Source organism: Zootoca vivipara, chromosome 1 (assembly GCF_963506605.1).
Source record: "Zootoca vivipara chromosome 1, rZooViv1.1, whole genome shotgun sequence".
NCBI classification, from domain to species: Eukaryota; Metazoa; Chordata; class Lepidosauria; order Squamata; family Lacertidae; genus Zootoca; species Zootoca vivipara.
Window position 1 is genome coordinate 85,002,722 of NC_083276.1, and position 17,835 is coordinate 85,020,556.

The 17,835-nt window shown below is 46.1% G+C and overlaps 1 protein-coding gene across 1 annotated transcript in view; it reads left to right on the forward strand.

Annotated features, from left to right (window-relative positions):
* The window catches only part of WNT6 (Wnt family member 6), a 42,694-nt gene extending 35,765 nt beyond the window's left edge, over nucleotides 1-6,929 (forward strand). The window contains exons 3-4 of the mRNA XM_035127192.2: nucleotides 3,280-3,581; nucleotides 5,952-6,929. Of these exons, the coding sequence (XP_034983083.1) occupies nucleotides 3,280-3,581; nucleotides 5,952-6,413 (764 nt within the window). The 3' untranslated portion in view covers nucleotides 6,414-6,929. The remainder of the gene's footprint in view (nucleotides 1-3,279; nucleotides 3,582-5,951) is intronic.
* Nucleotides 6,930-17,835: the final 10,906 nt, after the last annotated feature.

Genomic DNA, 17,835 nt, shown 5'->3' on the forward strand with positions numbered 1-17,835 from the left:
AAAACCACAGTAGCAGGCTCTTCTCAGAAGCAGCCCCCCTTTTCTCATCCAAATGAAGAAATGGCTCTTTTACGATGCCTGTTGTGACATGTGCATAGATCATTGAAAAGCAAAGGAAATGTGCATTTTATGTATAGCTACTGATTTATTCATATCAAATGCACACAAATTTAAGTGATTGATTTGAACACTTGATTTATTGACTAAGATTTCTTTAATCTGGGGACAGACTTCAAAATGAAACTGGGTGCTGCCTTTCATTGCTTTGTGCATGAAATCAAGGCCAATCATGGGAAAAAAACACTTTCCCTGTCCAAATATTTTCTGCACTGTGGCTGGGGATACAATAGCCAGTGTGGTACGGGAATTAGGTGCTGGACTAGGAACTTTCTGGGAGCAGAAGGATCTGATACATTTTCCTGGGTGGGGGGTTGCTATTGTCTCCCCTTCCCCTCGCTCCCACAGAAGGCATGGGACAACACTGCGTTAGAGTATGTGAGGCAAAGGAATTGCTGGGTCCTCAGGGCGGCACAGGTTATTGCTAAAGGCCGAAGGTTTACTGCTATGACATGTCTCACTGTCCTTGTAATGAAGCAATTATGGGTGCTCCCAGACAATACAGCAGCTTTTAATAAAGCCCAAGAATGTATCCGTGTCTGGGAGTGATTTACTGTACCTCCCCCATTACCCCCCCCCATTAGACTGTGCTCCTACATGTCCTTATAGCTTCCTCCAGGCTTCCCAGCAACCTGATAGAATAGGGGCCTGGGCAATAAATAACACACACCCCAGGAAGCCCCCTTGCCACAATACTGGATGGTGTCTTTTTTTCTAGCCCTGCCCCAAATGTAAGAGGACAGGCAGGTCAAAAGGACAGGGCAGGATCCTGGTGCACTGCCCTAGGGCCAGCAATAGGCACACTATGGACACGACTAATGTTGTCAGGCTCATAAAAAGGGTTCGTAAAAATAAGAGCCACCTTTTTGAGGAAAATTTCCTGGGGTGTTTTGGACACCAACTTGGGAAGTCAGTGTTAGAATTTCTGTCTACTGGAATACAAAACAAGTGGCTCCACACATCCTACTCCCAATATCTGCAAAAGTTTCAGGGTGGACATACTGCTCTGCATCCGATTAGTTCATGTCCCATGACTCTCTAGTGAAATCCTATAACTTTAAACCACAAAGTTACTCATGCTGTTGTTTTTCTTGATTTTGTTGTGCCCTTTCAGATGGCAATAATACAGTAATACTGGGGAAGCATTGCAACGCAACTAATAAAGCAGAATGGTACAGCGATGGTCCAATATAAACCCACCACCAATGCACTATTATTGCATTAATAACATGTTGCAAAACGCACCCCCCAACCCCCCCCCCCCGCACCCTCACCAGTCTGTAGGGGTTTGTACACAGTGGGTAACATTTCTAATGAGAGCACATGCTGACGATTACAATATTTCCCTTAGATATTTGATCTTCAGAGCCCTTTCCAGCCAGAGCAGAAGCCCATCAGGTGTAGTTCGAAACCTACGGTAGTAAAATAATGGAAGGCTCTTTCCCTTGTCGGTCATTTCACTCCCCAATTAACAAGCTGCGGCAATGCGTTTCCACCCGCGCTTCTCCCTTCGACATTTATATGTCTTAAGGCGACGATTAGAGACCAAGGGACTAAGCAAGTGAACCTTGAATGGCAGCGGAGCATGGTTAGAAACTGGATCGGGGGTGGTGGTGTTGCTTGTGCAACGCAGGAAGGTATGCGCGAAGATGCTGCGGGCAAAATGCATGGGAGCTTATTGCTGCCGAGCCGGGTAGCCGGCCACGTAAAGGAATGCCCTCCTGCAAGGCAGAGAGAGAAGCCCGCCCGTTTTCATCCCGTCCTCCCTCCGTGTCCTTCGCTCCTGGTATCTCAGCACGGCGGGCGGCTCCGGGTTTGTAACAAGCCGGGCGACTGCTTGGCAAAGTGAGAGGAAGAGGGCGGGCGGGCGGGAGAGACTGAGCCCCCGGCGGGTGCGGCGCCTGGTGCCGGAGCAAGCAAAAGGAGAATCCCCCTTTGGCTGTGGCAGGCCCCGGCATGGCGAGGGATGCCTGGAACTCGTGTCCCGCGGCGGAGGGGCGACTGGCGCCCCGCTGTCAATAAGAATCCAGGTTATTGGGGTGGAGAAGGAGGAGGAGAGCGGGGGGCATTCCAGCCTGGCCTTGCCCTCCTGGTTGCCGGGCTCGGGCAGCAAAACAATTTCTTATTGGAGTAGATTGGTTTTTCCAGCCGCCGCGTTTTCCGACGGGCTGCTGAGCGAGAAGAGCTCTCCCGGGCAGCCACCGCCGCGCAATTCTCGTCCGTAGCTGCCGCGCATTTTTCGCTGAGATTTGCGCTGGACTGTGCCGGGTGAGGCAACTATGACCGCCTCCCGCTCTGCCGCCCTTTGCATGGCACCCCAAGCTGCTGACTCACAGCCCGTGGTCGGTCGCCACTGGAGCAGCAGCCTCTTGTCCAGTCAGCCGGCCCTCGTGTCCCCTCTGCGTGGAAAGCTGCAGTACTTCCTTCCTGTATAGTCCAGTCCCACGCAGCCTTAGGCAGACATTTAAACACATCGCTCCAAAGAATCCTGGGGGCTGTGGTTTACCTTTTACGGAGCTACAATTCCTAAAACCCTTAATAAATTACAATTCCCAGTATTTTGGGGGGTGGGGAAGTGCGTTCACTCCCAGCATAAGGCTGCAACGTTAGACTTAAATTGTACAGATAGCTGGAGTTTGAAATTAATATTGGAGGCCGAGATAGGCCTCTGGGTAATAGCTGACTGGAGGCAGAGCCAAGAGGTTCTTAAGTCTGGCAACTTAGTTCTACTAAGGAGCAGAGTTTACTTCCTCTCACCCAGGCATCCCCAAAGGCAGCCCTCCAGATGTTTTGGCCTACAACTCCCAGGATCCCTAGCTAACAGGACCAGTGGTCAGGGAAGATGGGAATTGTAGTCCAAAACATCTGTAGGGCCGAAGTTTGGGGATGCCTGCATGGTCACCCTACTTTTAAAATGTGGTTAGCAATGGGGAGGCGGAAACTGAACAGGTGCACCCACCCCACCTGGAACTGCAGTGGGGTTGGATTTCACTGGTTGGATTTCTGCTTGTTGTGATTTTTTTAAAGGCCGTGCTTTTTGCCAGACTTACTCCTGGCAGGCCCATGAACTAGTGGCTTATTTGTTTGTTTAAACCTGACTCCATTTGATGTTCTCCATTTCTTTCTTCTTCCCCTGCTCTGCCCTCTCACTCTCTTACACAGATATCCGGGAGACAGCCTTTGTCTATGCCATCACAGCGGCCGGAGTGAGCCATGCCGTCACCCAAGCCTGCAGCATGGGCGAGTTGCTGCCATGCGGTTGTGAGGCGACTCGGAGCCGGTCGCCTCCTCTTCCCCCCGCCATCACAGGGTCAGAGGGCTCTGCTTGGGAGTGGGGCGGCTGCGGGGATGACGTTGACTTTGGCTATGAGAAATCCCGCCAGTTCATGGACGCTAAGCGTAAGCGTGGCAAGAGCGACATTCGAACTCTCATTGACCTGCACAACAACGAAGCAGGACGCCTGGTAAGGGCAGTCTCTCCTCACCCCTTGGTATCTGGAATCCTCTCTCCACAGGTTGCCTGCCTTCTTCCTGGGTGGGTGGGTGGGGAACCATGACTGCCCCTTTAATTTGCCAGAACATAGCCTGCTCAGGCTTAACTTGGCTGCCCATCACATCCTCACTTTCACTCCAGTGACGCAGCCCTGCCTTGTGTCCCGACTCCCGACCTATTTCTATGGTCAAGGTCATCATCCCAACTGCTCTCACACAGCTGGAGCACTCATCCGGTTCTAGGGCTAAGGATTGCTGTTCCATGCAGCAATGGGGCAGAGTATCCTGTGGCCACAGCAGCATGCTGTAGTCCCTTTTGCTTGCAGACACTGTCACTACTGCTGCCACATTATCTGCTAATACTGTACAAGCACATCTATATGTGCACATAAAGCTGGAGGTAGGGGCTTTAGGACTAACAAGTGGAGAAAATCAGTGTACTGGTAGGTTTTTCTGTTGGGCATATTCTCTTGGGGTAATCTGTTGGTGAGTGAGGGGAAAGCCAGCAGTGGCCCAGAGCCAAAAGAGTGAAAGGGTCCACCTCTTTTCTCCACATTCTTTCTGACACCCCTACCCTCTCTCTCTCTCTCTCTCTCTCCCCCCCCCCTCTGTCACACACACACCCTTAATCTCCTCTCCCTCTCTTCCCCTGCCCCCTTCCTCACTGCCCTGCAGGCTGCCAGAAATGAGGTAGATTGCTCGTTCCAGAGGGCTGAATTCAGCACTTGCAGAGGGATTAAAAAATTCGGCCAAAGGCAACATAAAATTAGAACAAGGGCTGCAGCCTGCAGTGGGTGGCAATATAGGGCACAGGTGCCGCTGCCAGGTATTTGGCCATCCCTGCCTCACTGGACTAATTTCCATGGTACAGCCAGCCAGTGTTCCTGCCACTACACTATGCCAACTATTAATTCATGTGTAGAACAATTTGGACACTTTTTACTATTGGGAGTTGGAGGAACACTTCCCTGTCAGAGGATCCGTACACAGCTATACCATAAAACCCCACACATCAGAGTACGAACTGATTATCAAAAGTATTTATACCCACCTCAAATTCATATCTAAAAACCATCCTTTAGCTCATCAGGCCTGCTTTAAGCTGTTGTTCCTTAACTTTAGTTGGCCATCATTTTTAATGGTGCAGAAATGCTAGAGTTGGATGAAGTGTTTATTCCCAACTCTCCATCCCAAGCATGCACTCTCTCTCTTACCCACCCACATCAAACTCTTCGTATCTTCCCTCCCTTTCTGCAAGCTTGCTTCTAACTTCATGATTCAACCCTGTATGCCCTATAACCAAAGCATGTTCCCTTGATAGGCTAGACACCTCTTTCAACCTGCCTTCATTGCCTGCCACCTAAATTTCCCTCTGTAATCTTCAGGTATCCTCTTCCTCCTCCTGCCTCTGCCTGTCTTTTCCATCCCCTCAATCAGTCCTGGGGCTCATCCTGGATTACCACCAAAAACATACTGGTTGGCAGAACAAGAAGATTTCATGATCCCCATCAGAACCATCAATTTATCAATGGATAATAATACACAAGGCCAGAGGGGACAGTTAGACAGTTTATGAACAGGTATGCAAAGCAGACAGATCTATGCACTTACATGCATAGAGAGCTCATGTGATGTAAGTACTGAAATGTGGGAGGTGCGTGAGCCTGGATCAAATCCAGTAGCAACAAGCTCTGTAGGGGTAGATTTAGGCAACTGGCAATTTCAACCCATCACCCTCAATATGAGGATAATAATACTGGCCTACACTGCAGGGTTGCTGTAGTATTCTTGATATAGCATATGTAAAGCATTCCAAATGTTCCAGGACTGTACCACATAAATGCTAAATATTACTGTGGTATTACATGCTCTCACATGTAGAAGAGAGTAACGCAGTCAGATTCTTTTGGTCCCTATTCAGAAGATGGGATGGAGGTGGGGACAGGGAACCTAGTTCCATTATCTCCTTTGTAAACTGGCTTCTAAAGCATAGTGCTGTTGACATCACCTCCCTCCTCTTTTGTGAAAGTAAGGCACTGATAGGCAATGTCATTCTCAGGGTCTGAGCGCCAGAATAATCTGACTGTGGGTGACATGCATTTTCATTTTCTCTTTTAGGCTCAAAATTGAGCTTTCTCGCACCCAGCCTTCTCCTGTAGTCGAAAGCAGCCTTTGCCAACCTAGTGCGCTCCAGTTGTCTTGGGCTACAACTCCCATCAGCCCCAGGCAGCATAGGCTGATGGGAGTTGTAGTTCAGCTCTGTGGCGAGCTGATTTTGATTTTGCCACTTTCACCATTGCAGTGTGTTCTTGGAGGTACGAATTATTTTCTCCTCTTTCCAGGCAGTGAAGAACCACATGCGGACAGAGTGCAAGTGTCATGGACTTTCAGGTTCCTGTGCGTTACGCACCTGCTGGAAGAAGATGCCCCCTTTCCGGGAGGTGGGAGACCGCCTCCTTGAACGCTTTAATGGGGCTTTTAAAGTGATGGGCGGCAACGATGGCAAGACACTAATCCCTGTGGGATGGAATATCAAGCCCCCGGACCGGCAGGACCTCATCTACTCTGCCGACTCGCCTGACTTCTGCGTGGCTAACCGCAAGACGGGTTCGCTGGGCACGCGCGGACGAGTCTGCAACAGCACCGCCATGGACATGAGTGGCTGCGACCTGCTATGTTGTGGGCGTGGCCACCAGGACGAAACACTTCTCCTGGAAGAGAACTGCCTTTGCCGCTTCCATTGGTGCTGCGTGGTGCAGTGTCGGAAGTGCACAGTGCGCAAGGAACACAGCTTATGCATTTGAGTGGGTACAGAAAGGACACTGGGCAGGGATGGCCCAGAGCATGAGGGCAAGGATGGTGCCCAACTTGCCACAGAATCCAAAGACAGGAAGCATAATCAAGCCTGCTATGGGTATGAGGGGACATGGATCATTCTGGACTGCCTTGGATCCCCAGAGCATGGAAATAGATTGTTTCTGAAACCTTGATGCCCTGCAGTTTCCAGCACTTGTTGGCTATAACCTCCTCTATGGCAGGCCCTGTGCCGCCATTACTCATTGGCTGGACATACACTCCTGAAGATGGGAGACTGGTGTCATCTGACATTTTTCCATCACCATCCCCAGCATCTTGGTCCTATGTGGGTCTCTGACTATAGGCCATGCACAGTTTCCCTGGAGGGAAGTGTTGTGCCTCATTTATTAATGGATCTTTCCTGTGTTTGAGAGAACAACAGAGGTTTCCCTGAGCTTGACTGCTCACTCCCAAGGCTTCTTTGCCCCCCCTTCATCTGGGGCTGCTGTTTCTCTCTGCATTAATAAAGCTATTTAAACTAACAGTGTCTCAATCCATTGTTGCAAAAGGAAGTGTTCACAAGCGCACTTAATACAGATGAGTAATTTAACTAGAAGGTTAAACTATTTTCTTGTTCATCCCATAGGCATCTGGTTGCTCCACTGTAAGAATACTGTAGGATGTTGGGCTGGTTGGGCCTTTGGTCTGAACAAGCAACAGGGTTATATTATGTTCTTATCTAATCAGAGCATTTAGAGTGGTATGAAGGTGACTTTGCCTAACATTAATGCATCACTGTTAAGTGACCTTGGGAGCATGTCCAAGAGTGTTGAGAGATTATGTCTCTTGTAGGTCAAGAGCTCCTGTGAAGTTAGAGATGCTTGGGTTGAATGGTGATGTATTTGATGTCAAGACTGCTCAGTTAGGATTTGGACTGATTTGGTATGAAAGGCATGTCCTATATACTTGTTTTGTAGCTTTGCAACATTGATCCTTATTTACACTGTCAAAGTCACTTGTGGAAAACCTCTAGCACTTCACTTGTGCAGACAAACAAGTGAGGCTCCCAGCAAGTAAGTGACATGTGCAGGTAGGTCACACACATTAATCAAGGAGTCATCACACACAATCATTCAGCAGCCTTTTTGCAGGTGCATCAATTTGGGGGTGGTCTAATAATAATAATAATAATAATAATAACAACAACAACAACAACAACTTCATCAATTCTTTCTATTTCCCCCCTCCTAAGCTGCCTTTTAAGAATAAATTAATGCCAGAACCCTCATTCTCTCTCATGCAGGGAGAAACGAAACACAGAATTCTCTGAGTAACTTATTGATGGTCACTTGAAGAAGAACCTTTCTCCCACCAGAGGGCGCCAAGGGCTTAATGTAGCATTGCATGTTGCTGAGAAAGAAGCATACAGTACTGGGTTAGACAGTGTTGCTATTGTGAACTTCCAGGTGTATGTGCCCTAGCAGAATGGGTAAACATAGTCCAATAGGGTGCATGGTCTGTTTGTTTTCTCCTGATGCAGTCCCTACTTCCATCTTAAGGATGAAGCCTCTTTGGACTGATTAGCTGTGCATCAGATGGGTTGTTGATGGGTCTACCAGGTGCAAAGATTCTAGTAATGAGGAAAGGTGTAGAATCTACCAAAAACTGGAAGCAATAGTATTTGGCCTGGTTTTGATGAGATCAGAAGTGAGATTTGGGGGAGTATTAAGGACCTGTCAGCATGAGGAATTGTTTCTTGTTAAACTTCCCTTGCAATTCTGTAATCACTGCCTTTGAGCCGTCTTTCTATGCCTTTTTCTTTATTGCTGATCTCCTCTGATGTTGCACTGACCCTAGTAGTCACGCAGATTAATCATGCACCTGCACCTGTTACTGGCTTACACACTATGATCTCATGAGAGATGTGACAGCCTTGGCCTTGGGAACCTTAGTGCTGGAGGGGAGCAGAGATAAAACTTGGAAGACCTAAGCTTCTGAGCGCCAGCGTCTATACAATTTATGTCAGTGGAACACAGGCTTCCAAGCAGCATTTTGTTAGTGCGTATTGATTGCTCAGCAGCCTCAGATGAAAAAAGATATACCAAATCTATATATTTATATTTATGCCAATTCAAACTGAAAAAAGATCCCCATACCGAAGGAGAAACCCTAGTATTGTATGGCTTCTGGTCAGATGGGAAGCTGTGGACATGCAATCACACATGAGCACATACATGCTGCTTGTTTGCATATGGGCAAACATGCATGCAGGCACATACACATAGACCTCTACTTGCCCTCTGTTGGTTCATTGCTTCCCCCTGTGCTGCAGCCGGGATGTGTAGAGCGGGTAGCTCAGTGTACCATGACGGGGATAGGAACATCTGATTCTCCCAAAGTGAAGCCATGTGTCAGCCTCACCACAACACAGGCAGATAATGAGAGGTTTCTCCCAGCATGGTGGGAGCAGCAAAAGGGGTTCCTCTGGGCTTTCTTGCCCCAGGCGTTACTAGAGGGTTCATTGAAGGTCACAATGGAACTTCCCTGCTATCATCATCATCATCCGGCTTGAATTGTGGTTTTCAAACTGCTCCCTGACACTGGGCAGGAAGGTGCACACAGAAGCAGCAGTCAGCTGGGTTTAGGGTGGGGTTTTCTTTTTGTATGATCTTCCCCCCCACCTAGAAGTATTCAGTCTGCCCTTTTCCAGTTGCTGGGAATTGCAAGGGAGGAGCATGTTTCTGCACTCAGATCCTGCTTGTAGGCAACTGGTTGACCACTGTGAGAAATGGATGTTGAATTCGATCAGGCATCCCCAAACTTCGGCCCTCCAGATGTTTTGGACTACAATTCCCATCATCTCTGACCACTGGCCCTATTAGCTAGGGATCATGGGAGTTGTAGGCCAAAACATTTGGAGGGCCGCAGTTTGGGGATGCCTGAATTAGATGGACCTTTGGTTGGATCCAGCAGGGCTTTTTTGTTATTACTGCTCTAAGTCTCTCCCAGACTCTCATGCCTGTAGTTCCAAGAGCAAAGGTCTCCTTGGTGTGCTGTGTGTATCGCTGAATTTCCCTTTTCCTACAATGGGTTTGAGTTATCACGTATGACCTTACTTACAAATACAATAAAAACCATATAAGATGCAAGTAATGCAGCAACAGACTCAAATACAATGCTGCCTTGCCTTGCCATTCAGACACAAATTCTGCCTTCTATCACTCCACCAACCATGTTGCCCCCTGAAGTGGGTCTTTTCAGCTTCCTGTATCATAGGACCAGACCGGCTTGTAGCTTGCCTCAGTTTCCTGCCCCCCGTCATTCCACCCCTCCCCTCCCCAGCTTCAGTTCAGTTCCTGGTGCTACCGTATTGAATCTCAAGTCTCTCCTCCCACATGACTTCTCCCCAAGAATCCTGGGAAATGTAGTTTCTTAGAGGTGCTGGGAGTTGTAGCTTTGTGAGGTGCAAACCACAGTTCCTCGGACTCTTTGCTGGGAAGTAATATACTTTAAATGTATGGTGTGTACTGCCCCACTCGCTGGATCATCACCTTGTCGCGGTGAGTGGGCTTGCATGTTCCTATGACCCTTCTGAGCGAAGCCGTCAGGAGTCTCATACTCCCAGCTGGGTCACCCAAGGCGGTAAGGTCAAAGGGAAGGAGCTAGACAAAGAATGATCCAAGAAGTCTGCATCCGCAGAACAGGCGGATGATAACAAGCGGTATGTTACAACAGCTGTGAAGGCAGATGAAGGCTGCAGCAGATAGGAATCTACCGCTTAGCACTGCCTGAGCTCTGCAAGTGCGGCTTTCAGAGTGTTTGAGGACCAGGACATTCGCAGGGAAACCGAAATGCTTGTTTACAAAGCTATTGTACCACCAACTTTACTATATGCTTGTGAAACTAATATCAATGTACTGGAAGAAGCAAAGATCACAAGTGTTGAAGCAATGATTCTTCAACATCAACTTTGTTGGTCCGGTCATGTTGTGCGGATGCCTGATGATAGTCTTCCAAAGCAACTACTCTATTCCCAACTTAAAAATGGAAAGCGTAATGCTGGTGGTCAACAAAAGAGGTTTAAAGACTGTCTCAAGGCAAATCTTTAAAAATGTACTGTAGTATAAACACTGACAACTGGGAAACACTGGCCTACGAGCACTCCAGTTGGAGAACAGCCTTTACCAAAGGTGTCATGGGCTTTGAAGACACTCAACTCAGGACACAAGGGAGAAACGTGCTAAGAGGAAGGCACGCTTGGCAAATCTACACCGTGATCAACCAATGTCCCCACTGTGGAAGGACGTGCGGATCCAGAATCGGCCTCCACAGTCACTTACGGACTCATTGTTAAAACCATGTTTATGGAAGACAATCTTACTCAGCTATGAGTGATTGCCAAAGAAGAAGTGTACTGCAAAAAGCCCCACCTGAAATTAAAGTCCCTCAGCTTCTTTGTTGCAGAGTTGTTGGCGTTTTTAGCCACATCACCAATTTCAGAAGATGGGGGGTGGGGAATGTAATTATTACGGATTGTTTCTCAATATGTTCTACTGAGAATAGACCCATTGAAAACAATGTGCATAAGTTCATTATGTCAGGGTCTACTCTGAGTACGGCTAACATTGGATACAAACCAGCATTCAGAAGACAGAGAAATACAGAATTACATCAAACATGACCCTGTACAGTTGCGGCTTCGTGTTTTGTCCCGCCTTAAGTTCAAGTTTATATGATTTTTTAACCATAGGTCATTATAAACCTAATTGCACAGTATAAAACCGTATTAAAACAATATAAATGGTGAAAATACTGAAATAATAAACCAAATAATCAAATTAGGATAATGACAAGTGTCACCGTGAAAGTTCTCCGTTTTAATTTTAGTTTCTGCACTGCCACAGCAAATAAAGAAACTGGGCGGGTGACAGACATGTTTCTTTTGATCTCTCAGTAAAGGACAATTTTTTGTTCTGCTCATTCCCAACCAAGGCTATAAACTGGGAGGCTGGAACAAAAATTTGGTGTTCTGGAATGTATAAATGAAACACCTCCATGAAAAATATCCTCTACACAAACATTGGTTAACTGAAAGCTTGCCGTAACGTCCCTCCAATGTCTGAAACTCTCGGAACCATAATAAAGGTTATGCATAAGGAAGAGCAGTGCTGGATTTAGGGTGGTGCAGGCAGTTTCTCTGCACAGGGCACAAAGCCGAGGGGGTGCAAAATGGGATAAGATCAATAATTGAGAAGATCCACTTGGGGGTGTCAAATTTTGGCCTCGCACAGGGCACCATATTATGAAATATTACCCAAGGTCGTTGCTGAAGAAGAGCATAAAAGAAAGGTATCACAATATTTGACCTTTTTGTATATGGGAAAATAATAATGATTCTTAGAATCATAGAATCATAGAGTTGGAAGAGACTACAAGGGTCATCCAGTCCAACCCCCTGCCAAGCAGGAAACACCATCAAAGCATTCTCCAAAGAAGGAGACTCCACCACACTCCTTGGTAGCAAATTCCACTGCCGAACAGCTCTTACTGTCAGGAAGTTCTTCCTAATGTTTAGGTGGAATCTTCTTTCTTGAAGTTTGAATCCATTGCTCCGTGTCCGCTTCTCTGGAGCAGCAGAAAACAATCTTTCTCCCTTCTTCTTCATGCCCTGATGGCTGTAATGGTTAATTCTTCTTTTTAACCAAAATTTAGTATGCCCTGCCTTTGTTTCTACTTAAGGAAGTAAATCTAGGCTATCCTGCTGATCTAAGCTTACACACTGCTGCACTCAGTTCACATTAACTTTTTTTTTCTAGCTAGAAAGAATATTTTAGGAAGCTGTGGGTTCTTCATAAGGCAGGGCTTAAGCCAATGCAGAACGAGGGGTTCATTAGCAGATCTTAAAGCCTATTACTGTTCGCAGTTGAGCTACTGGAATGCCTTGAGGCAGAGGAAGGCTTGATCTTCTCTCTTTTTTGGAAGGCTTTCAAGGGAACTAATGCTTTCACATCCCCATACCTAGAGCTGTTACAGCTATGGCATCATCTTTCTTGTGACTATATTCAGTGCTGGAATTACTATGCTTCCACCTGTTGCCTAGGTAAAGTTCTACATTGCTTAAGAAGTTTTGAAAGTTATAAATTTAACAATGCGCTGGGGTAGCCAGGAGCATTTTTCGGGGAAAGTATATCCAGACATGTAAAGGTTTTGACCTGTTCAATTACATGCCCATCAGTAGTCTGTCTGTACCTTGGGCAGGGGGTTGTGGTTGTATTTTACAAAACACTACAACTTTTGTTTTGGAATAAATTATTAGTAATTCCTTGCAGAAACTTCGAACATCTCTCATTAGCCTTCTCAAGTGTATTTATGCATGTGAAACCAAAACCATATTGTCAACATGCATTAAAATAATCAACTATGTTCTAAAATGGAGACTAGGAAATATTTCACCTCCTTCCTGTTCACTTAAAAAGGTAAAGGTAAAGGACCCCTGACAGTTAAGTCCAGTTGCAGACGACTCTGGGGTTGCAGCCCTCATCTCGCTTTACAGGCCGAGGGAGCCGGCGTTTGTCTGCAGACATTTTTTCCTTGTCATGTGGCCAGCATGACAAAGCCGCTTATTTCTGTTCATTTAGTACGTTTCCGAGCACTATTCAAAGTGTTGGTGCTGACCTTTAAAGCCCTAAATGGCCTCGGTCCAGTATACCTGAAGGAGTGTCTCCACCTCCATCATTCTGCCCGGACACTGAGGTCCAGCACTGAGGGCCTTCTGGCGCTTCCCTCGTTGCGAGAAGCCAAGTTGCAGGGAACTAGGCAGAGGGCCTTCTCGGTGGTGGCGCCTACCCTGTGGAACGCCCTCCCAACAGATGTCAAAAAGGAAAACAACTACCGGACTTTTAGAAGACATCTGAAGGCAGCCCTACTCAGGGAGGCTTTTAATGTTTAATAGATTATTGTGTTTTATTCTTCTGTTGGAAGCCGCCCAGAGTGGCTGGGGAGACCCGGCCAGATGGGCGGGGTATAAATAAATTATTATTATTATTATTATTATTATTATTATTATTATTATTATTATTATTATTATTTATTACATAAAACCTAAACAAAAATGAGAACCAGCGAGCAAATTTGGTATACATCTTTCAGTAGGTATTTTCTCAGAATTGAATTTCCTTCCATTTCTACTGGAATAGCTAAATTGGAACAGGTTGCTAGGAACAACCACAATGAGTGACAACGGAAGAATCACCAACAACTTAAGTGCTTTCTCTCTCCTCAGCTGTAAGACACTCAGAAACTACCACCAGAATCAGGAATGGCCCCAAAGTGTTTGGTCATTTGTGGCAATGAGTGCACAGCAAAAATGAAGTGATTCTACTGATAAGAACATGAATCTGTGCAGCAGTAAGTCAGCTGTACTAAACATGGAAACAGCATAATGCATGTGAGTAACTTGTGAGCAATACATGTCCACGAGAGAGAGAAATATTGTTCCAAGCAACGTCACAGCCAGACACTCAACACCAGGCATCCCCAATCTGCGGCCCTCCAGATGTTTTGGCCTACAACTCCCATGATCCCTAGCTAACAGGACCAGTGGTCACAGAAGATGGGAACTGTAGTCCAAAACACCTGGAGGGCTGATGTTTGGGGATGCCTACTCAACACCGTAAGGTCACAAGTGAGCGAAATAGTGAGCCCAGGTTCATGCCTTCATTTCAGTAACGTACAAAGACAGAACCACGTCCCTACAATGAACATATTTAGTTAGGCAGTGATGCAGAATGGAAAGCATGTCCAACATTATAGTGCCACAAAAAGCTGCCAAGTTACTTAGGCACACCAGTCCTCTGTGAATTAGCTACTTTAAGGGAAGAGATTGTAATGGAGTCTGGGGGTGGAGAGAAAGACCTGCTGCTCGAGTGACTGTGAAATCATCTATTTGGCTCTAGTAAAACAGCAGCAGGAAGGGGATATCTTCACTTGGAACCAATTATGTCATTAAGGTTTGGAGACAGATCAAAGCACTTCCCTTCATATTTGACTGGAAATTGATGTGTGTATTTAGGATCCCCACAAGCATCTGCACTTCTCAAAGCAGCTGTTGTGGTCTCCCACTGGCAGGGGAAGTTGTGGGCCTAACCAGGTAGTGTGGTCCTCAGGTGGGGGTTGGTACCAAGCAAGGAGGTGACTGACATTGAAGACTGCGGAGAGATTTTAAATGGTTTCTACAACACGTATGGGTGATGGAGAAGGAGGAGAGAATGCCAAAAAGCAAATTTACAGTTTGAAGAATCACACTTTCCTAGCAATTTTGTTTTCATGGAAATTCCCTGAAATGTGATTTTTTAAAAGGCTATTAATAGAAGAAGGATAAATATAATCTGTTTATTAATTTTGTCCAAGATCAAACCAGTTTTTAATTAATAACTTATGGTCCTTGTGAATAAACTTGCAATTAAAAACCCCCACAAAACCTCTGCTTCAGGTGTTCAGTTTGGGGGTATCAAAATGCTTGTCTGCATAGGCATATGTCTGTGTGTACCAAAAATGTAACCAACAGATGTTCTTCAATCCCCTCAGCTCCAAACAACAACAACAACAACACACATTTCACTTCGAAAGGTATATTTCATCCAGAGATTTTCTACTGGAAATGATAGGTCCCCGGTGTGCCCACACATAATCTGAGCAAGAAACTCAGATGAATGTCCAAGTTATCTGTTGTGGTTTATGTAGCTACAAACACATTATGGCTCAAATAATATTCAAATGGTGTCTCATAAAAGTCAATCTCTGAAGCGAAACAATTCTGGGCCTAGCCAGGGCAGGGGCGTTGCATTCCATTTCACTGCCTGAGGTGAAACAGGAACGTGACATGTCACACGCCACTGCAGCCTCCCTGACCTGGGTTGCGAAGGGACAGCAAGTTCTGGCAAGATCTCGTGAAATCTCACCGAAATCTCTTGAGATCTCATGCAAGATCTTACAAAGTTTTGAAAAGATTTCAGAAGCCAGTGCTGCTGGCAGTAGGGCGGGCAAGGTTTTCCAAAGCAGCTGCCTCACCCTGCCTCGCAGATTAGACAGCCCTGCTCCATTGGGAAAATTGTCCTCATTCCTACTCTCTGCTTCCTCTTACTTGACCAAATTCTTGATCCACGAGAGGATCTTGCCTCTTATTTCTTCTTTGGAGAGTCTTTGGAGGAGGGGCGAATGTGTTTTAAGTTTATGGTGAGTCTGCAGCCATCACCTCCTATCTCCTCCCACCTGCCTCCAGCCTGAATTCTTGTCACAGTGAGAGAAGCTTCCTACAGGCCAGACTGAGAGGGATTGAAGAGAGTGAGGCCTAATTTTCAGCTTTCATTGCTCCTGAGGAGACAAAGACTAGTACTTTATCTGGGATATGGCAGATTGGCACTTAAAGGGGTGTTGTTCTCAGTGGAATGAACTCAAGACTTTCCTCTTAATTCCACTGTTGATTGTTTATCCTGCCCAACCCCATCTCTATGGAAGGAGATCAGATTAGAAAGTCTCTGGTAAGTCTGGAAGAAAATCCAGCACTTTCTGTGATTCAGCTGCCAGTGCTGTTGAGTAAGGCCCCTTTATTGCTAAGGTTTTATCAGGGATATTGAGACCCTTGAAAGGCATTAAGGGCCTTATATGCAAATCTCTGTTGCCCTAACCCTTGCCTTGTAACTAGAAGGCTGATATTGAAAGGTGACTTTTCCTGGGTCACCTTGAACACTACTTCACTGAAATTGTGTGTGTAAATCGAAGATGGAGAACTTGCGGCCATCCAATTATTACTGGACTCCCAGCTTCCATCAGCATAGCCAATATAGGCCCATGAGATTATGGGAGTTGTAGTCACCCAGAAGGCTACCGACTTCCTATCCCTGATATAAATGTTGCTTTATCTTCTGATGGAAAGGCCAAGCCTCCTCAAAACTGTCAACAATAAGGAGTTTAAAATATTTCATTAGTCTCTGGGGTTTAGTTGATGAATTACATTTTAGGTCAATTATATATTGCAAAAGAGCTGTGGCTCAGTGGTTCAGTCCCTGTCTGGGAAAGATTCTTGTCTGAAACCCTGGAGAGCTTCTGCCAGTCAGCAATAATAATAATAATAATAATAATTTTCAGATTGAATGTTATGCAGTGGGCTTCCTGAGGTACGGTATGCTGGTTTGGAGCAACAGGTGGCAGAGATGAAGCAATGCTTCCAAGTTTGCTGCCTCCTGGGCTCCTTTGTAGAGCCTGCTTTCGTTAGCTTACAACAAGAGAATTAAAAAAGGGGTTGAGATCCTGCTAGTTAAACCAAGTAGGCACTGCAGATGCTTTTCATCTAGCATAGTCATTGGGCCTTGCCATGTTAGAAATAGAAGGATGTCAAAGTTTTGCCAGAGGGGCTGGATTTTTGAAGATATTTTAGTCTTTATTAGGTACTGTATAACAAGAGTGAGCTTGAAATTTAGGGGGAGGGCTTTGGTTCAGTGGTACAGAATCTGCTTTGTCCCAAAGTCATGCTTGCTTAAGACAGGGCAAGATGTTTTGTGTATGCAAGGGCTTTGCTGTCAGCTTGAGAGGCTTCCAACAACATAGTGATGTTTCTTGGGCTCTGTATCATAGCTGCCAAGTCTACCGTTTTTCGTGGGAAACCCCCGTATTTAAACCCGTTTCCCGCTGTTATCCCGAATAGAAAAAAATCCCGTAAATCCCCCGGATTTCCTACCTGCCAGGGAGGCTCCTTCTGCGCATGTCTGGGCACCGGAAATCGGGCAGAGCGGCACCAGAAGTCGCTTCTACGCATGTGCGTAGAAGCGACTTCCGGTGCTGCGCCGCTGCTGATCCCGGATTTTTCTTACCGGGAGTTGGAGGGTATGCTTTGTATACGGTAGTAATGTTCTGTTTCCACAGATTGATGGAATCATGTATCCGGAAGAGTTCATGTGGCTCATACCCAGCAAATTCCTTAAATTTAAATGGCACCCAGCAGCCAATCACCCATTTTCTTTTGAAAACCTCCGGATAAAGAGATTCTATAATTTCCTTGGAGACAAATACTCAGTGGTTATTTCTCTGAGGGTCCCACGTTGAGAGGTTAAGCTGCTTCCAGAAGGAAGCCTTCTGGAGTATACAGGGTTGATGAATTGTTTTAAAAATCCACCAGGCAGAATTGCAGGCTTGTGGTTATTCTCTAAAATGCGAGCATCCTTGGCAGATTAGCATTTGCCTGCATAAGGGTCAAACGTAGAGTTATAAGGTTATAGCCCAGTCATAGCCCCAAGTAATAACAGTTCCCATCTTGACTACAGAAAAACATGGATCTTTGCCTAGGTGGAAAAATGCAGAGCCAGCTACTGTCATGGTGCACCACATTTAAACACCCAGCACAGGCCATTTATACAAAGGCTGTGATTATAGAGA